Source organism: Notechis scutatus, chromosome Z, assembly GCF_049901735.1.
Source record: "Notechis scutatus isolate UNSWTSFEM ecotype Mainland chromosome Z, rNotScu1.2, whole genome shotgun sequence".
In the NCBI taxonomy this organism is placed as follows: domain Eukaryota; kingdom Metazoa; phylum Chordata; class Lepidosauria; order Squamata; family Elapidae; genus Notechis; species Notechis scutatus.
In genome coordinates, this window is record NC_142025.1 from 44,500,066 (window position 1) to 44,523,709 (window position 23,644).

General features: G+C 38.8%; 1 protein-coding gene across 3 annotated transcripts in view; it reads left to right on the forward strand.

Annotated features, from left to right (window-relative positions):
• The window catches only part of CDK6 (cyclin dependent kinase 6), a 141,946-nt gene that overhangs the window by 27,151 nt on the left and 91,151 nt on the right, over window positions 1-23,644 (forward strand). For all 3 annotated transcript variants that reach the window (XM_087947712.1, XM_087947713.1, XM_087947714.1), the window contains one exon: window positions 22,426-22,561. In XM_087947712.1, the coding sequence (XP_087803838.1) occupies window positions 22,426-22,561 (136 nt within the window). The remainder of the gene's footprint in view (window positions 1-22,425; window positions 22,562-23,644) is intronic.

A 23,644-nucleotide genomic window follows, 5' to 3' on the forward strand; every position in this document is an offset into this window, starting at 1 on the left:
TCCTGAAAATCAACGAGGGCAAGGCTTCTATTCTTGCCTCTTCGTGATCCCAAAGGCCTCTGGGGGGTGGCAAGCCATCTTGGACCTTAAATTCTTAAACAAATTTATCCCATACAGGTGTTTTATGATGCAGACTTTGCATTCTCTCCTTGAGAGCATTCAAGAGGGTGACCTCTCCTCCATAGACCTCACAGAGGCTTATCTCCACATTCCTAACTGGCTTCATCATTGCCAGTTTCTCCGTTTTTGTTATCAGAACAAGCATTTCATTATCAGACTTTACCCTTTGGTCTCTTGTCTGCCTCAAGGGTCTTCACGAAAGTCTTGGCAGTTTTGGCAGCTTTGCTTCGCACCATACTGGTGAGGGTCCAGTGCTACCTGGACGACATACTCATCCAATCGCAGTCAATCCACTAGGCCCATCGCGACCTTCACATCACATTGCAGAGCCTAAGAGACATGGGTTCTTGATCAACCTAAAGAAAAGTCACCTTTCCTGGACGACCAGGTTGCTTCACCTCGGGGCGATTGTAGATATGTCACTTTGCGAGGTGTTCCTCTCTCTGGACCGAGGAGAGAGCCTTCACAGTGGCATCAGTCAGATTTGGTGTCAGAGCACTGTCCTGTTGTCTCTACTGTCCCAGATTCTGGGAAAGATGATCTGCATTGGGATCGTCCCATGGACCTATCTCCATGCTTGGGAACTCCAATGTTTCTTGCTCTCCTTTCAACGGGTAGGAACCAGCCATTCTATCATAAGGGTACAGGTTCCTTCTCAGGTCCTTTGCTCCTTCGCATGGTGGCAGTCCCAGGCTCTAGAGAGGGGTCTTCCCTTCAAGGAGCCAGACAGGATCCGGCTCACCACAGATGCCAGTCTCCATGGCTGGGGAGCCCATCTGGAGAGGGAAATAGCCCAGAGATGTTGGTCACAGTCAGAAAAGACATGCCCCATAAATTGGCTGGAACTCAGGGCTATTTTCTTAGCCCTGAAACACTTCTGGAACAGGGTGGCTGGTCACTATGTGTTAGTTATGATGGACAATTTAGCCCCAAAGGCCCATGTCAACAGGCAAGGGAGGACCAGGTCCAGGGCCTTGATGAGAGAGGCAGAGCGTCTGGAGAGATGGGCGGAGAGACACCTCCGGACCATATATCGGGAGTCAACAATGTCCAGGCCAACTGTTTGAGTCGATCCACAGTAGACCAGGCAGAGTGGAGTCTACACCCCTCTCTGTTTCAGAACTTGTTATGCCGATTTGATCCTCCAACCATAGACCTCTTTGCCATTCCCCAAAATACTCAGTTGGGCAGGTACTTCACCAGGTTTCCGACCCAGGGACCAGAGGGGACCAATGTGCTTTGGAGTGCCTGGCCTCCGGGTCTCCTCAACCCCTTTCCTCCTCTTCCCATTATTCTGGCTATAATTTGGAAGTTGTTGGAGGAAAAGGCGGAGCTAATTCTCCTGGCGCCCCAGTGGCCCAAGAGACTCCAGTTTGCAGATCTGGTGAACCTGTCTGTGGTCCAGCCATGGAAGATCCTGGCATCCAAGATCTCCCTGCATCGGGGGCATTACTTCACCCGAACCCCCGGTGGTTCAGCTTAACCGTTTGGTGCTTGAGCAGCAATCTATGAGGGCTTCCAAGTTTCCTGAAAGGATAATCAACACCATTCAAGCTTCCTGAAAGCCATCTACCATGCACATCTACGATGCGACTTGGAGGGTATTCTGTTCCTGGTGCATGCCTTTGGCCAGAGACCCCTCTTCTGCTTCTGTGGCAGAGGTTCTAATGTTCCTACAAGAGGGCTTAGGCAAGGGTAGCGGCTCTCTCTCTTGTTCTATCCTGAGAGGGATATGCTTCTTGGTCCCATCACCCTTCGGTGCACAGGTTCCTAATGGGGGCATCTAACCTTCGACCCCCTGTTGCACCTAGGTTTCCCATTTGTGATTTACCTAAAGTGTTACAAGCTCTAACGAGCTTTTTGAGCCCCTCAGATCTGTATCTCTACAAATGCTGTTCCTCAGGGTACAATTTTTAATGGCCTTTACCTCGGCCAGGAGAGTGTCCGAATTAGCGGCACTCTTGGTACAACAGGACCTGTGTCTTTTCCATCAGAACAGGGTAGTTCTTAGGCTAGACCCCATGTTTGTCCCTAAGATAAACACATGGTTTCACTGGGCGCAAGATGTTGTGCTGCCAGACTTTTGCCCCAGACCACAACACGAATTGGAACACAGGTGGCATATGTTGGATGTGAGGCGGGCCCTTCGGATTTACATCAAACGGATGGCAGCCTTTCGAAAATCTGAAGCCATGTTTGTGTCATTCCATCCCTCTACCCTGGGGAACAAGGTGTCTGCATCGACAATTGGTAGGCGGATTAGAGCTTGTATATCCAAGGTGTACCAAACTTTATCCATGGCAGTTCCCAGACACGTCACGGCCCACTCCACTAGGAGTGCAGCTACTTCGGCCGCCTGGTATACTCAGGCATCGCTGGAGGAGATCTGCAGAGTGGCTACCTGAGCTTTGGCTTCGCCGTTTATACGGCATTATCGCCTGGATTCATTTGGTTCAGCCCAGGCATCATTTGGTCAGAGGGTGCTTCAACAGGTGGTTCCAGCCCAGGCATCATTTGGTCAGAGGGTGCTTCAACAGGTGGTTCCAGCCCAGGCATCATTTGGTCAGAGGGTGCTTCAACAGGTGGTTCCAGCCCAGGCATCATTTGGTCAGAGGGTGGTTTCTTCTTTATCTTCCAGAGACACATTACGTCTATCAAGTATTGTCGCCTAAAAGGTGGGCGGGCCAGCCAGAGGCTGTCTTTTTATGGTGGCAGACTCAGCTCTATGATGTCAGAAGGAGGAGCTTAACCCATTCCTGGACTCTCTTGCAGCGTAGATAGAAAGGGTGTTCTCAGGTAATTATACCAACACCCATTTTCCATGCTATAGTCAGCATTTTCATTTAAAAAATAAAATAAAACGGAGGCACACTTCATTCCTATTGCATTATCCAAAATATTGCTAGTAATTGGAACAATCTTTCTGAAAGTTGTATTTTAATAACAATGAAAATTTTCATAGAACACATTTTCCTAGTGAACTAATGCTGCTTTTCAATCAGTTCAGTCAGTTTCCTTTGCAAAGTTTAATCAGTAGTTACAGTTTCAACAACCAAAACGTATGTTTTTGCACTATTTTCTTGACTTACATGGGATATAATATTCATTGATTTCAATACTTTACTGAGCCACCTGTTATATAGCTGTGTCATCCTAGCAGGCATTCCAACAGCAAGCATCATTGGATAAAAGCAAGTATTGCCTGCCCTAAGGTCAGATCTAGACCTACTTCGTGCTCCATAATCAAAATTGCCTGGCAAATGTTTCTGGAGAGCAGAAACAGGTTGTAATTTACTCCTAAAGGTAATTCTGCAGTGGAACAGGTTTTTCTGTTTCTTTTCAAAAGTACTCTTACCCAGAGTATTTTTCTATCCTATGATGTGGCTCATGTACTCCTATCCATTTAGATGAGAACATTTCAGTCTCCTGCAAACTAACATCAACAGGTCATTGGCTGCTTTGCAGAGAAAGGACTGTTCCTTCAATGAGCCAGTGTTTATCATCCACTCTAATAGAGAATATCTCTCTCTTAACCAGTATTAAAGAAACAGTTATAATGGTTAATGTAAGACCACTTACAAAAAAAGGGCCAGGATAATTATTATTATGATTATTATATACTTTATTCATTAAACATGAAATTCAGTCAACTGAACATTGAAAATTGCATCACAAATACCATTGACTGGTGCTAATGGTTGATATGGGTTGCCGCCAGCATGCTAGGTATCAACCAAGTACCTTAAAATGTACAATGTTCTGAGTAGCAAAGTTTTTTGCAGTTCCACTGGTATTATTACAGGAAGCTGCAATTTCTTGCTGTATTTTATAAAATTATTGGGCATGGTACCAAGTGTCCCGATGACGATGGGTATCACTGTTACATGTTTCATCCATAGTCACGTTTCGATGGCCAGGTTGCGATATTTCATGATTTTTTTCCAGTTCTTTTTTTCAACTCTGATGTCTCCTGGTACCATGATATCAATAAATTGTACCTTTTGGTTTTTGACAACCATGATATCTGTCATGTTGTGTTCCAAATGACAATCTGTCTGTATTCGAAAGTCCCACAAGATCTTCACTTTCTCATTTTCGATAACTTTTTACACTTTATGTTCCCATGACTTTTCGGATATAGGTAAGTCGTATTTTTTACATAATGACCAATGGATTAATTTAGCAACTCGATTGTGTCTAGCTTTGCAATCAGTTTGTGCAATTTTGCTGCATTCACATATTAAATGTGAAACAGTTTCAATTTTGTTGTTGCAAAGTCGGCAGTTTGTATTGTCAGTGAATTTTTGTATCTTCATTATTATTGTTGTTGTTAATCTTTGGTGGGATTCACAGTTTTTGGGGCTGGTTGGTAGCTCAACAGCTCGAGTCCTAACCAAGGACCTAGGAACTGTTAAGGTAGCATCGGAGGATATAAGCTGTTCCAAGTAGGGTGATTTTTTTTAATAGAATCAGGGCTATTCAAGTCTGATAAATTCAGAATTTCCAAATAGCAAAGTAGCTCTTTAGGTATTGCTCCAAGGGCTCCAATTACAATTGGGATAACACACAATTTATTTTTCCAAAGTCGCTCAACTTCAGTTTGTAAGTCCTGATACTTTATGATTTTTTCTTGCCTCATGTCTCCAATTCATGCATCATCAGGTATTGCAATGTCAGTTTTCAACTATTTTAGCAATGTCAATTTTCAACAATTTTCAACTATTGTTATGTCAGGTGTGTTGTGGGCCAAGTGCCTGTCAGTCTGAATTCTGAAGATCTTGACTTTTTCATTCTCCAGAACCTTCTCAACCTGATGTTCCCAGTAGTTGTTACTATATTCAAATCCAAACTTTTGGCATAGTTTCCAGTGAATGATTTGAGCAACTCTGTTGTGGTGTTCTAGGTAGTCAGTTTGTGAAATTTTGCTTTGCCCACTGATTAAATGGTCAACTGTTTCATCTTTCTCATTATAGAGGTGGTATTTGCTGTTAGTGATGACATGCTGAATCTTTGCCTTCATGCAATTTGTGGCTAAAGCTTGTTCTTGAGCAGCCAAAATAAAACCTTCAGTTTCTTTTTTTCAGTATTCCTGATTTTAGCCAATTCCAAGTAAGCTTTTGGTCAGCTTTGCCTTCAATACTTTTCAGGTATTGGCCATACATAGCTTTGCTTTTCAAATTTTCAATTCGCTTGTCAATTACTTCTTTTTTGTATTCAGTTTTGACTTGGTTGTCTTCAAAAGACCTCCTTTATGTACTTCCTTAATCATTGACTCTTCACTTTTATGGATGTAGTCATTCAAATTGTGTCTTTCTTCTTCTACAGTCTGCTTTACTTGTAGGAGACCTCGACCACCCTCTGCTCATGGTAAATATAATCGATCACCATCACTTTTAGAATGCAAGGCATGATTCCTTGCTTTTCTGTTCAAATTGTCCAGCTCCATCTGGGTCCAGTCAATTATTCTTGCAGAGTATCAAATCACAGGTGTAGCCTGGGTATTTATTGCTTTTATGGTGTTTCTACCACTCAATTTGGACTTTAAAATCTTGCAAATTCTTTGAACGTACTTAGCTGAAGTTGATTCCTTGACTTTATTATGCATTAAATCAGAGGCTTCTAAAATCCCTAAGTACTTGTAGCCTGCTTCTGGTTTCATTGCCTTTATCTTCATTTTCAAGTTCTATTCCATCATCTTCTATGATTTTGCCTGCTTTGATTGTTGCACATTTGTCAATTCCAAAGTGCTTGCTGATGTCCTGGCTAAATTCTTTTTCACAGCCTGGAATGTCCACACCTTGCTGGGTAGAAAGAAAGTGGCCCAGCCTGAAAGACAAACAGCACATATAGCAGCTGAACTTTGCCATTATATTGTGCACTCACAACTGGGAGACCAGGTTTGTAAATGAGAATTCATTATAAGAAGCAACATACTATTTTGGAAAGGGGAACCATAGTCTGACAATAGGACTCACAGAATAGGTTTTGCAATCTTTGCTGAAGAACATCTCTATTCTACTCACTAGAAAAATGAACACATTAGAAAGTTCCTCTTTCTTGCAGCATATCCCAGTATATCATCATTATCAGTATATCATCATTGTCAGCACCTAAGCAATAACTCTCCGAATTCAGACAAAGACAAGGAAGATTTTTTAAATAAGGCTATGGACCAGATCATTTAAAGAACCCTTGCCAGAGTCAAACTTGTAAATCTGAGTGATTTCATCACTATGATGGGAATAGAAGGAACAACTGGGGTGATGGCCTTGGGAGTGATGGGATGGGATATCTAAATAGCAACAGCCTGCTATTTCTGAACAAATGTGCTGAGCACAACCGGTGCATCACTAACACAATGTTCAGACTTGTAGACAAGTAAGATCCATCCCAGATTTAAATATTGGTACCTGTTTGGCTATGCTGTAGTACATCAGCACAATCTTAAAGATGTAACCATTACCTGTGCCATTTGAAGTGCTGATTGCTGGAAAAATCACATGGCTCAACCTACACATAGTTCCTTTATATTGTAAGCAACCATGGTCTGTCAGAAGGGCATTCTTGTATTTGCAAGCCAGAAGACCAGTCCAAGTCCAATCCTTCCAAGATGTACTTAATAAAGAACTGGCAATTTAATTCTTGTAGGAACCTTCTCTAAAACATGGATATAGTTTAAACATGTCATTGTGCAGACTGCAACAACTGTCTTTGGACTGAAAATCCAAGTTTGTGTTGAGACTGATTTAATTAAAAGCATGAAACCATTTCAGCAACCCTGCAAAACAAGGTTATGGGGATTGGCAGAATGACCCCATCATCTGTTTTAAAGAAAAAGCACTTTAATTACCTGCAGTCCAAAGTACAAACAGAACTGTGAGAAATATAGGACAAGTGGTGGCACAGGAAGGATGAGTAGATAGGATGCTGTGCAGATATGCATGGCACCAGAGAGTTCTTCAGTGCCATAAAGTCAGTTTATTGTCTTTCTAAATATACGTAGATTCAAATGCCTTGCAAGTATTCCAAGACATATTGGAAGGCATTTGATCAACAGAGGAGATGCCTGATGGCTTGCACAATGCCCTCATTATAGTTGTCTGTAAAAATAAGAGAAGCAAATTAGACTGGACACTACAGAACAGACAAGATCTTTGCCCACATTCTCCTCCACAAACTTGTCACTGTTTCAAAAAGGCAATTCCCAGACATATAATGTGATTTTTGGCCAAAACAGAGTACAACCAAATCCAGGAGTAGTGTATTGAGCAGAACAAGCCTCTTTACTATGTCTTCATTGAACTGACAAATGCATTTGACACGTAAACAAGGTAGACATTATAGATGCCCAAGGAAATGTATGAAGTTGATTCAGCTGTTCCATGACAGAATGACTGGACAGGTTCTTTACACTGGTGATTAATCAGCTGCATTTGCTATTTCCAATAGAGTAAAAAAGGCATGCATGCTAACCTCAGTCCTGTTCAATCTGTTCTTTGCTTGTATGTTGCCACATGTTGTTCAGGGTCTGAAGGAGGAAATGTCTATGGAGATGCTCAATCATTGAGGTCATGGTTGTCTGAAAGGTGTTTTTCAAAAGGCAGTTGAACTTCCTTGGTTTTTTTGCTTTGAAAATGTTTCACCTGTCATCCAAGAAGCTTCTTCAGTTATGGCTGAATAGTGAGGAAGGAAGAAATGTACATTAGGTATCAAATTGGACATCTGTCTCTTTGACCTTTCAACTTGGACACATGGATCAAATACTTCCAAAAATTATTCAAGAAACTTTCTTTGCTGATGACTGCTGTTTTGATCTACAGTTGATGCTGAACAATTTCTCAGACTTTTTTATGTTCTCTGTCTTGACTATCAACCTCAAAAAGATTGAAATACTTTACAACCCCGTGCCAAATACCAAACCCATAGAACCAAAAATCATTGGTGTCACCTAGTTGATAAATGTAAACAACTTCAAATACTTGGGAAGCATAGTTTCAGGTGATGGGTCTTTGGACAAAGAAATTGACTCTAGGATCAGCAAGGCAAGATAGGCACTGGGGTAGCTGTATATCAGAGTGCTTAATCAATACAACCTCAGTCTCTCCACAAAGCTGAAATTCTAGAGAGTTGTAGTTATCCTTTCTCTCCTATATGGATTTGAGTCCTGGACTCTATACCAAAGGTATATCAAACTCGAGAAATTTCACATGTGCGTTCTCAGTACCATCCTCCACATTTGTTGGCAAAGCCATGTCCCCAACAGGAGGTCTTGAATCATGCAGAGTCCACCAGTATTGTATCCCTGAGCCCAGATGAGATAGGTGGGACACATCAGAGTGAATGACCACTGTATGCCTCATCCATTTTTCTATAATGTACCATGCAAGCACTATAAAGTTGCTGTAGGAGAAACCCTACACAATTGTAATATATAGCCAAGGGAAATAGATGCTTCCAACTGCTGAAAGAACCTGCTGAGGTATTTTTTGCTATGTAATGAAATGTGCAACTGCATGATTAGAGGAGACTTGATAACACAGAGCTTTTCCAGAAAGAGATCCCTATTAAGAGGCCTAAGGAAGGATCCAAGGAGGGAGAAAGAAGTTCAGTGTAGCTACACCCTAGAATCTCTCAGAATATATCTACTAGGGTAGAGGGTTACAGCTTTAATAGAATAGAATAGAATAGAATAGAATAGAATAGAATACTTGTATTGGCCAAGTGTTATTGGACACACAAGCAATTTGTGTTGGTGTAAATACTCAGTATACATAAATAAAAGATACAAATCAAGAATCATCAGAATCATAATGTACAACACTTAATGATAGTCAATAGGGTACAATCAACAATCAAATCATACTAGGAAACAGTCAATATAAATTGTAAGGATAAAAGCAACAAAGTTACAGTCCTACAATCACAAGTGGGAGGGGATGGGTGATAAGGAGTGATGAGAAGATTAACAGTAATAGTAGTGCACACTTTGTAAATGGTTGAACAGTGTTGCGGGAATTATTTGTTTAGCAGAGTGATGGCTTTCGAGAAAAAACTATTCTTGTGTCTAGTTGTTCTGGTGTGCAGTACTCTATAGCGTCGTTTTGAGGGAAGGAGTTGAAACAGTTTATGTCCGGGATGTGAGGGGTCTGTAAATATTTTCACAGCCCTCTTTTTGACTCGTGCAGTATACACGTAATGTGGCTATATTTGGTCTATTAGTTATAAGCAAATAAAAAATTGAAGTCAATTAGATCTCTGTCTTGGCTCTGGGCTTTGGTCTAACAGCCAAGAAGTCTTTTGGTTTTGAAGATAAATACCAGCCACCAGAACAGAACCTGATAGAAAATCATGAGCATCACAATTATTAGAATTGTTACAGTGGTGAATTGCCAGTGCTCCTAATATGCTAGATTCTGCTTCCAGACTGGAATTACAGATCCATTTTCGTGTCCAAGATGAAATGCACAATAACGTCACTTTGAGTTCTTTGAACTCAAAGGATTATAGAAATCTTATGTCTATGTTTATGGCAAACTGAACAAATGTTTGAGTAATTTTGACAGGAATTTTATCATTCTGTAAAAGGGAAAGAGGAATCCCTGAGCACCACAAAACTGAATCTCATAGGGAATGGCGGAAACCTCTCAGCCATTTTTTTTTCTAGCCTATCAAAAATACAATTCAGAAGGTAATCACAGCAGATAATATCAACAACTGAAAAGGAATTGTTCAGAAAAGGAATATATTTCTCCTCTCTATATTCTAACATAAGTTATATATTTGGCCAACCAGTGCATTTTCAGAGGAAGCCAAACTGGAAAATAATGTTATCTGCTGCAGTAAAGGTTTGTTGACTTTGGTGCTAATCAAACATTGGCATTAGAAGAGGATAAGAATAGGATATTTCAGGTAAGTTTTCTGAACAAGGAGGAGGAAGAACACCCATAGTCCCTTCTATATTCAGAAGTTAGCCTTGCAGTTGGTGGCTACAGAAATAATCTGTTAGTAATGCATTTCAGGCACAAAATCCAGAAGCAATTTCCAAATAAAAAACATAATTAAATATATTCTCTTTTTTGAATAAAGCAATCAATTTAACCATCTCTGCTTTTTGTTCCTTGCAGAAAAATATATATATTTCTGTTTGCACTTAATAGTGTTTATAAACTATCACCATTTATATTAACACAATCCACTATATTCTTTAGGATTCTTTAACCTGAAACATTTTCCCATATATTTTCAAACACTAAATTTTTCTTTTAAAAGCATTTCTAAAATCAATAAGTTTCAATACAAGTCCTTTTACTTATGTTTAATATACATACTTTAAAAATCATTTTCAATAATATTTTATAAGCTTTAAAAATTATTCAAAAATTATATATGAAAGACCATTTTCAAACTCATTTTTAAACACAAAGCACAAGCTGCGTTAAACTTCATTTCAAATACATACAATAGACCAATCAAATTCCAACTCCAATTAAATTTAAATTTAAATTATTCCCACCAAGTTATCCTAATAGGCTAAAATGTTTTTTTATTGTATGTGCCCATTTTAAGACTCTAAACTTTCCTTTAAACTAATATATCTGTTTTTAACTTCCTCTTAACTTAGATACTTTCATATACCCTTTCAATAATATTTTTCAAGCTTTAGGAATTACTTAAACATTATACATAAGGAAAAAGAAATGCATTTTCAACTCCTAAACATTTCTTTCAATTACATATATCAGACTGCTAAAATTGCTTCCTAATTCCCATTAATTTGTTAAGTTTAAGTCACTCTGTCACTCTCTGGAATGTCTATCAAGTAATTACAAATTTCTCTTTTTCTCAAGGATTTCTCAGCCTTCTTAGTATCCATGAAGAAAAAGTCACAGACTTATCCTCTTGAAAGTTGCAGATTTTCTTGGAACTCTTCTTTCAATTGTGTTGGGATATTTATATTTAAATCATCATAATGAAGATTGATGTCAAGTTTATGTTCCAATATTGCAATTGAGTCCTTTGCTGTTAACTTTGGAAGCTATATTTTACCTAGAATCTTCTATGCTGCCACATCTTAGTGCCTGGGAATTTGGGAGGGGAATTTCATGAGAGACGGAAGTTTAGACATAACAATATTTTTCTCATAAACTCAAGGACAAGGTTCAGGTTTTCCCAGATGTGCCAGGGTGACTTCTTTAATAAATTCTTATTTGGATGAACTTTGTTTCTGAGTGCCAAATGAAATGGGAAGTTTCATTGGAACGCTGACTTTTGCATTGTCAGAGACTTGTGAAATTGCCTCAGTGGTTTGGTAGCTTTCTGCACATAATTGCATATATGAAGTAGTTTGAATAGTTTTGTTAACATCTGTGGAACATAGCTGGCCTATAAACTGGTAAACTTTATTTAATTTTTTTTCCGAATAAATCTCTCTTTAGTTAAAGAGTAATTTTTTTTTGCAAATCGCTTAAAAATTACTGCCCAATGAGGATTCATATAAATCAGAGAGTTTAACTACCCACAGACCAAGTTACAAATTACTTAAAAATAGTAAACTAAAACCACAACTTTCTACCTTATATTACTCCATCAAAGTTTTTTTAAAAAAATACTCCATACTTCCTAATTTTAATTTGCCTTCAACAACTTTCTTCCTTGTTTAACAATTTAAAAAAATGGCACAGATCTTCAAAAAGGAATAACAAACTGTGACTTAAGAGAGCCTCTCTTAGTTTAATAAAGATGAATATTTCTTAAAAGTGATTAAGAAATGAAAGCAACAAATTATTGTCTACAACAAAGTAATTGCAGTCCCGGCCCCCAGCTGCTGGCTCATCACTCACTCCGAAGCATCGTTCCTGAAGCTACTTTGCAGACCTTTTCTGTATGGAGGATTTTGTGGGATGGTTCTAGGATTCTTCCCTAATCCAGGAGAGGCATACAAACTAAAGGAATCCTTCTGTTAGTAAGTTGAAAAAGCAACAGTCTGGAAAAAAAACACTTCAGATCTCTCCCTGGGCATGTCGTCAGTGGACCATCTTAATCGGAAGTTCCTGATTTGGACTGTTACAAACTTTGACTGTCTTCATTACATTGAAGGAGTTGCTACTAGTTTTGAGGTACATGTTGAAGCCTTCATAAATAATAATATTTGATGCTTAACTATATTGACAATATTACAATGTAAAGTTATTTCTCAAACATTTCCAGTGATCCACAGAGACATACTCCTTAAATACAAAAGATCAGGAATATTAGTGAATATTCTCAAGACTGACTGACTTTGCGAAATCACTACAACATTTCAAGGATCTTTCAGCCTCTTCCACTTTTGCTAGAGTCAATGTTTATGACTTACCATCAGAAAAATAGTGGCATTCTTTAAAATAATGTACCAGTAGGAACTATTAGCCATTTCCATAGCAGTGGATAAACCTTCAAAGATGTATAAGTGTTTCAAATATTTGTTAGAAATGCAAGTGTAAGGAGGGTTCTTTTTATCATATATGGTGGATGTGATAAAACATGTGCATACAGATCCATGGTTTAATTTAGAAAACTTTCAAAATGGACTTAAGATGGAGAAATCGGAAACTTTTCTGTTAGGATTATACTATTAGAGAAAGAAATAGAAAAAAACCTTGGAACTTTGTTATTATACATGTTGATGGTTGCAAGATACCCATAAATTGAAAGAAGCATTAATTTCTACAATGTAGGAATAGATTGAAAAGATAATGGAACCAATGGAGATGATGAAGTTGACTGCACTTAATTAAGAAACAAGAATGTAAATTGTTTTGTGGTTGCTTGGAAACTGCTTCTGAACTTTCCAGAAAGAGAAGGGGGAGGAAATGAAATTTTGACTTTGGGTTTTGACAACTAGGTGGACTATTGCTATAGAAATGGCTAGTTATTACTATTTGGTATAATTAAATAACTGATATTTTATTTATTTTATTTTATTTTTATATATGTGCCTATTTGCTCACAGCAACTCTAGGTGGCTTACAGATAATAAAAAGACAATGTAGAAAAAATAAAAAATAAAATGATAATAATATAATAATCCCCCACCCCCTCAGTGATAATACAGACTTAAATCAACCATTTAAAAGGCTCCCTCCTACTCTAGGTTCTCCAGGCCCGCTGGCAAAACCATGTCTTCAGGGTCTTATGAAAGAATGTCAGAGATGGGGCCACTCTAATTTCTTGAGGGATAATGTTCCAGAGCCACTATGGAGAAGGCCCCTCTTCTCCAGATGAGCTGGAGCATCCATTCATTGGGAGATGCTTCTGTCACTCGTCTGATAGGCTGGGCTTGAATTTTGAGGACGCTCCTCCTCCACAGGGCTCCTCCCTAGCATCTCCAGTTTTTGCTCAGCCTTCGTTGGTATAGGCAGCTTTTATTTCCTTTCCCTTGGCTGGAGTAACAAAAACTCCCCCCAAAAAAGCAGAGCAAGTCAAAGCATTCCAAGGCTGCAGAAAAAGACGCCAGAAGGCACTGGAAAAGCAGATGAAGTGCATGAGGGAGGCTGAAAAAAACCTCTCAGATTTCATCTCCCGCCGGGCCTACTTAGGCTCCAAGTCCCCCTCTGCAAACCCCACTGGATCTGTCTGTGTCATCCAGATGCAGCGTGGCTACACAAGCCCAAAGTAGCTCATTGAGGGTAGTACCAGTAGTACGAAGGGCCCCTGAGGCCACATTTACCCCCAAAGCGGCCAGACTCCGTCAAGAGGAAGCCTTACCAGAAGAGATCCCCGCAAAGATGAGAGTGTGGATGGAACTGGCAATGGGTGCAGCAGACTGCTCTGGCCAGACAGCAGGCCGCTCCTTCTGATTGTGATTCTCTATCAGTTTGGTCACTAAGCAGGACGGAACATCTTTACCCTCAGGCACCTCTCCAACAGGAGATATACCCCTGTAGGACTTTCAGATGAGCAAGGCCAAATTGACCAGGTGGAACAGGACGAGTCAGGGTCAGCACATGACAGTGACCCAGCCCTGTCAGAGGTGGATCCTCTAGAAAGGGACATGATGGATGATGAAGGCTTATTCCCTGACCAACCGACATTTACGGGTCTGTTCTGCCCTCAATTATTTAAATTTCTCTTGTTCAAGGCTAAAAAGAACCTATCGCTTGAACAAACTCAACCCCTCTGACCAACCAGCTGTCTTACAGGAGGAGTCAGAAGATTTGATTTTTTTCCCAATCAGTGCCCGAGGTGGATGTAATTCCAGTCCTGCATATGTTTTCTGACCTAGTTCTAAAGCAATGGGCCTCCGCAACTATGTATCCCACACCCATGGGTTACGATAGGAAGTTTTATAATCTGGCATCAGAATTTTCTACCTCTTTGAATACGCCAGAGGTTGATGATCCTGAAGTTGCTTTAGCGTCCTCCTCAACTATTCCCAGTGAGGCAGAGGAGGCACTTAAGCCAGAGGATAAGAGGGCTGACTTAGTTTTTTGCAGAGCACATCAGTCAGATGCATGGGCCATAAGAGTGGCCACGGCTGCGTCTTTTTTTACCAGATCCTCTCTAAGTTGGCTCCGTGACCTGTGGGAGACTATACCTCCCGCTAACATCAGGGTGTATCAGGACATCGCCAAGCTCATAGTCACAGCAGAATTCTCCATGGACGTAATTTTTCATGTGGTTAAATTTTCATCTAGGGCCATAGCATCCCAGGTTACAGCAAAGTGATTGCTATGGCTACGACGCTGGCAGGCTGACACTAAACACAAGTGGATGCTGGCCTCATCTCCATTACAGGAGACAAATTGTTTGGCGCAGCCCTTGATCCGTTCCACATAGAAACCCGAACCAAGAAAAAAATCCTCCCCTCTCTTTGTCACAAATCAGACAATAGAAACAACCAGTCCTTTCGGAGGGGCTCCTTTCGACCCTTCTATCAGGGGCCTTTTTCCCTAGATTCCAAAGACCCTCGGGATTTAGGCCAGGCCAACAGTCGGAAAGATCTGACTTTAGAGATAGGAACAGGAGGGGAGGGTAATCCAAGAGACCTTTCCAGGGAGCAGGAAATAAGACATTCTGCCACCCCAAATGGACCCAATACCGACACCCCCATTGACGGAAGGCTTAAGTTTTTTGCAAACCATTGGGACTCTTCAGCCTCAGGTGCCTGGGTCAGAGATACCATCAGATTTGGCCTAACCCTAGAATTCCAATCCACACCCCCGAACTTCTGCATAACATGCCCTTCCTCTAGAGACCCCAGTAAAAAGTCTCTTATGGAAGCAGCTATTTATCATTTGCTGGCGATCCGAGCCATTCAATCGGTGGCACTGGATCAAAAAAGGGCAGGGATTTTACTCTCATCTTTTTGTCGTTCTGAAGAGTTCAGGGGGTGGGGGAAGGGTAATTTTAGATCTAAAATGCCTAAACCGTTTCCTAGTCTATTGAAAGTTTAAAATGAGCACCTTACAATCTATACTACTTGGCATCAAAGAGGGTGATGTCCTAACGCCAATTGACTTAATGGAGGAGTATTTACATATCCTAATTAGGCCATCACACAGTAAATTTCCGAGATTCTGTTACAATAATCAACATTTTGAGTACGTAGCCCTTCCATTTGGTTTAGCCTCCGCCCCTAGAACCTTTACAAAGGTTTTTGCAACATTGGTCGCCCATCTCAGGAGTAAACCCGTCCTGCTGCAGTGCTATCTTGATGATATTTTTATTGTATCAGCTTCCACCCAAGAGGCAGTCATTGACACTCAAATAACATTGCAGAACCTACAATGGCACGGTTTCTCCATTGGGCAAAGAGTCATTTAAGTCCCTCAACTAGATTGATCCACCTAGGAGCCATTGTAGATACCGTAGAAGGGAAGGATTTTCCTTTCTCCCGATAGGCAAGAAAGCTTACGACAGCGCAGGGAGATCAGAGCACTCAAACGGGTACCCCTGGTGGACTTCTCTAATTTGTTGGGTAAAATGATCTCTTGCATCTCTATTGTTCCCTGGGCCTGGCTTCATGCCAGAACCCTACAGTGGTTCCTGCTCCTATACCAGCGGTCAGGAAGAAGCAACTCCAAGTTCTGGGTTACCATGCCATCAAAGGTCCTGATATCTCTTCACTGGTGGACCAGGTCAGTAATCAACAAGAGTTGCTTCTTCAGGGACCCCACATGCTTACCATAACAACAGATGCCAGTCTGTTTGGATGGGGAGCACACTGCCTGTCACAGCTCAAGACCGTTGCTCCTCAACAGAGCAATCGTGCAGCATAAATTGGCTGGAGCTCTTCATAGCTTCATTCCACAGATTTGGAACCAGCACGTTCTTGTTTTGACCAACAACGTTACAACAAAGGCCCATATAAACAGACGGGAGCACACACTCGAGGGAAGCAGAGAGATTGTGCATTTGGGCAGAAAACAACCTGTTCTTCATCAAGGCGGAGCACATATTCAGTCTGTCAAACATCCAGGCTGATGGATGGTTGAGCAGGGCCATGGTCGATCAGGCGGAGTGGCGCCTGCACCTGAATCTGTTTCAGGAAGTGGCCCTGAGATTTGGTCAACCAGTCATAGACTTGTTTGCCTCTCCCCTCAACTCACAACTTCATCTCCAGGTACCTGTCTCAAGGAGCGGAAAACATCAATGCTCTCCATTGCTGTTGGCCCCTAGGTCTGTCTACTTTATGCATTCCCTCTACTTCCAGTGATTCCCAGAGTGATCCAAAAACTTCTAGAAGAGAGAGCAGAATCTGCTGGTGGTGGCACCATACTGGCCCAAGACGATCATGGTTCTCAGATCTCAGGGATCTGTCGTCAGCAGAGCCATGAAGGATCCCACCGGAAAGAGTCTCGCTCACCCAGGGCCAGTTCACAATCTGGACCCTCAATGGCTCCACTTAGCCGTATGGAGATTGAGCGGAGATGTCTGAGGAATGAAAAAAAATTCAAACAAAGTCGTATCTACTATCCAGGCGGCCAGGCGCCCTTAACAAATTGTATATACAATGCCACATGGACTATTTTCTGTAGATGGTACATTAAAACTCGACCCTTTCTCTCTGTCAGTGGCTCAGGTATTGGAGTTCTTACAAAAAGGCCTGGATAAGGATTTATCACCAAATACCTTGCAAAGACAGGTGGCGGCCATAGCTTCAGTTATAACCTGGGGAGACATGCGGTCCATTTCTCATCACCCACGCATACGCAGCTTCTTGTGGTGCTACAAATTTACGGCCCTCTGTAGTGCATCGCTATCCCACGTGGGACCTCAACAAGGTCCTTACCGCGCTCATGAAACCCCTTTTTGAGCCCCTGAAGACCATAAGTCTCCATTTTCTAACATACAAGGTGGTTTTCTTAGTAGCAATAACATCAGCCAGATGAATTTCGAAACTGGGCCTTGCAGGTTAACATCGAAGAAGATGAACCTTGTCTTTATTCAGCCCTCTTAGGGGAGGAAGAAGAGTCTTCTTTTCTTAAGGTAGCAGACATGTTCATAAAGTAACTTACATACTTACAACTTTGTGAGACTCATGATGTAGTAAAAAATATACTTTTTTTTTTGTTCTCCAGCTTTGTCTTGTTGCTTCCCTAACTTTCTTTTATACTGTTGAGTGCTGTCTGGGCTATTTTTGTAATCCTTTCTTTCCTTTGATGATCATTTCCAGAGTAATCTTGTAATCCCACAATCAGCTTTTCTGTCGTAAAAGTGAATCCCCAGTTCTGCAGTTTCCCTTTCACCCTTTTCCCTTCCTTTTCCTATCCCTTCCCCCCAAAAGTAGAAAGAGACCTTCCTTGATGGCTTCCTACAAGCAAAGTCAGTGGTGGAACTATAAGAAATAAAAATTGCAGTCATGTGAGGTCCTCACTTAACGACCCATCGTGATTCAGTTACTGGTAATCAGGGATTGCCAAAACTGTTATTGCTAAGTAGCTGATATTACACATGATCAATTGCTTAGTGAGAGAAATTCTGGTCCCAATTATTAGTATTAAGCTGGGATAACATATATAGAAACCTTAATTTGTCTATCTTTCAACTTTACTACTAAGATATACAGAAAAAGAGCCCCACTACCGTTTTCAGTAGTTGCTCACAACCACTTTCATGAGTTCATCTGTTTTATTGAATATGTTTTCAAAACCCTGCTATGAACGTAGAAAAAAATTGATCAGGACAGGGCTTGTGATGTATCATTTAGCTAATAAAAGCTGCAAAGAGATAGATAGCCACAAACTAATTTTTATAAACATGTTTTGCCAAAATGCCTTATCATTTTTAAAAAGGAAAAACAACCAAAAAATAAAGACACTAAAAATTAATTGATGTAGAAATAAGTAGGCAAAAAATTACCAAGACTAATACTCATTGTCTAATTGATTGGAAATTAACTATAGAAAACATGAAGTTACATTTAAGTACATAAAATTGTTTTAACAATGCATGTAAGAATTAAATATCTGAGCTACATTCCAAAATTTTCACTATTTGGTATTTAAAAATACAAAAATGAAAAAAACCTAAAACATTACATATAAATATTATTCTAATTTCTTCTTTATTGTTCTCCATCTAATTCACAATACTTCTAAATTTCCCTAGAACAACTACAAAATTGTGTGTGTTTTTATTTTAATTCCTTAGTCATTTTTTCATTTTAAAAACTTGTCCATGTGTTTTAATGGCAGCCACTCTGGAGTACATGTTAACAAAAACTAATGTATTTACAAGTTCTAAAATTATAGTTGTGTTGTATTTTCAACATCCTAGATTTTAATTGCTTTAATGCAGCAAAAACAAAAGAATAAAATATACAAAATGTAAAGAGAAAAACTGTGTTCGTGAATTACAACAGTTATATAATATATATAAAGAAATACAGCTCAATTGCTTAACAGCAGATTTAACTTGGCTGTATTACTGTATTGCCCAGTACCAGTATTTCTATTATGCTGATAAAGAACTAAATCAGAGACTGAGGGGATATTTCATCTAGCAGTCAATCTTTCGTGTCTATATATAACTGGATTTTTTCTGTGTAATTCTGTTAGATAAACAGATTGATCTACATTGATATGTGAGATATATTTCCAATATGTGGAATTATGCCTTAAATCTTATAAAAACAAGCATTTGATTTTTGACAGTTAAATTGTCTATGGCCTACTTGAGGGTCTTTTGGATGTCTTTCTTAGGAAAAGTTAGGGTTAAAATTCTCTTGTTTTGCATTCTTGAGCCCTGGAGAAGAACACTTCAGAATTATGAATTACATTTGTCATGTAGGCCCAGTTTAGACTTGCTGCTTTAGTTTTCCTTCCTTACAGTATTGTAGTCACTATTGAAAATAGTTTCTTGTGTACATATTATATGCATTTCTTGTGTACATATTATATGTATAATTTGGTCCATGCTTTTAAAACTTCACAGTTTATAAAAACCTCAGCTGTTACCCTTGCTCCCTGGAACAACATACCCCCTGAAGTTGGGTCAGCCCTCACCCTGTTACTTTTAAAGATCGCTTACTTAGTAAATAGGGTTCTTTTCTAGAAAATGTTTGGTTAAGAAACTTGTAATTTAAGAGCAATAAGTGTCATGTTTTCTCTTATCTTTTTATTATTATTTGATATTTAATGTGCTTATTGCATGCTGTTAGAGTTGCTTGAGTAGGTGGCATACAAATTTTCTGTAGATAATGATTGCCAGGATATGGTGACTTGAAAATGAATATAGATAGTTCTTAACTTGCAACCGATCACTTGGTGATTGATTGAAGTTATGACAGACCCTGAAAATGTGTTTATGACCTGGGTTTGAACTTCTGATGTCCAGGCCTCCTCTGTGGTCATGTGCTCACATGTGGTCACATTTTGAGTACTTGGCAATCAACCAGTCATTGACTATTTGCAGCATCACACAGTCATGTGACTGCAATTTATGAGGCTTTTGCTGGAAGCCAGCATTTACTTTCAGTTTTGTGTACCATTGTGAACAATAGGCTTGTTTAATGACTGCAATGTTTGTTTTATGACTGCCACATTTACAACGACTTCCACAAAAAAATGGTAAAATCAGGCATGGTCATGTGGTGACCCACTTTAGGACTGTCATGATTGATGTGTAAAATTGTGGGCTCAATTAAGGTTGTAAGTCTAGGATTACCTGTAATTTGTATGTATTAATCTAACTCCAGATTCATAATTCTATATTCTTTGTGATCTTAAACAATAAAAAGGCAAAGATCCAAATACAAGCCTGATTTTGGAACATAAATTACCTCAGTTGGTCTTTGAGATGACCTGAAGTACAACCTCCTCTTTGGGACAGACAGATGAAATAAAATCATTAAGGTTTTCTGGATTTCACCAGTTTCCAGTCCCACTGATCATAGTATCTTCTAGATAAACTTAATTGGACAGTAGTGATTTAGTGATTTCTCCTAAATGACCATTTCCATAAAGTGCTAAAGGAGATTATTGTTGTGCTGAGGCAGTTTATATTATGAGGTGATTCGGTGCTCCTGCTTTTCAATATATTTGTATAAGAGTACTGGCCAATTAGGTGCACCGAGGAAGCCATCCATAGAACACCAGTCATATTTTCCAAAAGTCAAATGTTTTTGAGCCATATTGTTATTTCTATTAGAAGTCATGATCCTCGTTATTAGCACATAACTTTAAAATAGTGTATTAACGTTTTAAGAAAGACATTCAAGAACACAATCCTTACTTTGAAGAAAATGTCAGAACACCTTTCGGTTGAAAAGTTTGTTATAAGTTTGTCATTGTTTTTTAAGAAGCATGAAGAATGTTGATAGTAATTTATGTCCTTCACTGTGGATTTTTTAAAAGAATCTTGTAAAGAATAAAGAGAAAGTAAAGAATAAAGAATAAAGTACCTTTGCCAGTTTATTAATACTTGGTTTAAAAAAATATGTTTAAAAATTAAATAAGCATTGTTAAACAGAAACATTCATCTGGAAATATTTTCCAAAGGGGTTTCTTATCTTCCTATCTCTTTATGTTTGTGTGTACTGAAGTAAATGGCCTCCATAAAAACATTGCAAATGATTAAACTCCTTTAAGATGTCAGATATTTAACCTTAATTGGAGACTTTAATGTAAAGTGGTCTGGCTATACAGAGCCTGTACACCTTTAAATTCCTGCTCCTGAAAAGTTAAGAACATTTAAATTTTACAATGTATTTTTACAATGAACAGAAAGTTGGATCTTTATCCTTTGGCCTGCTTGAAAGACTGTAAATGGTTCAGAAGGGCTGTTTAGATGTGAGACAGAAAATATTTGTTTCAAAACTGTTAATGTTTCGTGGAAATTGAATTAAACGGTTTAGTATATAGGATATAGTATTGGATAATATCAAAGGGCATAATTGTTAATTGTTACTTTCAATTGGTAAGTTTCATTTTTATATTGGTCATCTCCAGTGTGTTTCCAAGGGATGTTTAAGACATTGGAGAATTAAAATACATTCATGAAATTTCAACATAATCTGCCTTATTTCTTTATATCATCTGTGATGACAGATCTACTTTTACAGGTTTTATGGAGGTTATAATTTCTAGGGTCAGATAATTTGTAATTCAGATTTTATATGAACAGATGATCTAATGATTTAGGACTAATTTAAATGAACATATTGGGACACCTAAATCATGGCTCAGAGGTGCCCAGATTTGGCAACTTTAAGACTTGTGGACTTCAGCTCCCAGAAATTCCCAGGCAGCATGTCTTAAAGGTATCGTTAGACACTCCTGTCATAAATTGTTTTTTCTTTTCCATGATTCTTTCTCCCCTCTTTAACAGAGTACTATATCCAAAACCCTGTATTTGAACTGAAAGTAAAATAGTCTAGCTACTCTAACATTCAGACAAGTCAATATAATTTCTCTTTGCCACAACTTCTTGTTTAAAAATATACAGTGGTATGTTGGTACTCAACTGCTTTGAAACGCAAATTAGGTACTCAATGCACTTTGACATGAAAATTTTGTCCTGGTATTTATTGTTTGTTTGGTACTCAACTAAGAAGTTAGAACTTGTCATTGTCGGCTGCCTCATGACTCACTATATTATTCCTTGTGGGGAAAACGTACAATAAGAAATACAATACAATAAAAAATCAGTTTTATGGTATAGAAGAGTTTGACTTTCTGAATCTCTTGTTATATGATCTGTTCCTAATGAATTCAATACAATATTCTTTTTCTTTATAAGTTTCATTTTTAGTAAAAAGATATATTATTCTACTAATGATTTCTACCCATTTTACTTAGCATTTTTCTTTTTCATCCTTCTTAGATTATTTGATGTATGCACAGTATCCCGAACTGAACGAGAGACGAAATTAACACTGGTGTTTGAACATGTTGATCAAGACTTGACCACTTACTTGAATAAAGTTCCAGAGCCTGGAGTTCCTAGTGAAACTATAAAGGTATTGAAAGGGGAAGGGTTCAAGAAGAGTTTGTACGTAAGCTTTTTATTAAATTTATAAAATTATTCAAACATATGTTTAATAAAAAAAACTTTTTTGAAGAAATATGAATCAATTAAATGTATCTAACTAGCTGAAGTTTTATAGCTTAACTAAAGCAATTTAATCAAACTACAATTGATATTGTTGACAGGTTGGGGCTTCATAATTGGTAGTGCATAGATTTATCCATCAGTTATAAAGGACAAGGAACTATAGGAGAAGATTATCATAACGTTTGTGCTTACACTAAAAAAAGCAGTTCTTTTTTATATTTGAAAGGCCAGAGTGTTTATTATTAGCTGTTAAAAGGAAGGAACCACAGCTCAATGGTAAAGATCATGTTCTGCATGAAGTTTCTAGGTTCTGAAGGCATTTCCTTCTATAGCTTAAAACGCTTGCTGCTACTTATAGTAAAATGAAAATGCTGAGTCAGATGAAGCAGTATAAGTAACTGCCATATGATAATCTACAGTTTTGTTATCTCTTGATAATTTTTTCCTACATTAGTTTATATTACTAGGTAGAGTTGAGAAAATCACAACTGTCTGCAAAATATTCTAGACTTGTCAAGTAACAAAGTCCCCTGGGATTGTACTGGTAAATGTTAGAGACAAAATTGTGATTTTTTTAAAATGGCATGAGTTTTTCCAAATTATCCTGATTCAAAAAGGAAATGATAACTCAGAGCAAACATTGATGTACACATCATGTTTGTCAGCAGTGCTTTAAGTAAGCTTTGTCTTTTTTTCCCCAGACCATTGCTTCTTTGAGTAGTTGGCCACAAACATGATGTGCACATCAGTATATGCTCCAAATCATCTTTCCCCTTTTGAATCCAGATGTTGTAGAGCCCAAATAAGCCCATGTATATTAAGAGTCTTTTTAAAAGCAAGAATATTTAACAGCTCTATGGCATAGAAGCTATTTTAGAGTTAGACACTTAAGTTATAATTTTATGTTATTTAACCTGGTTTCCATGCTGTATTGTTTTAGTAGATATTCAATAATTTTATTGCACATACATGTGAGATTGTGAAATGT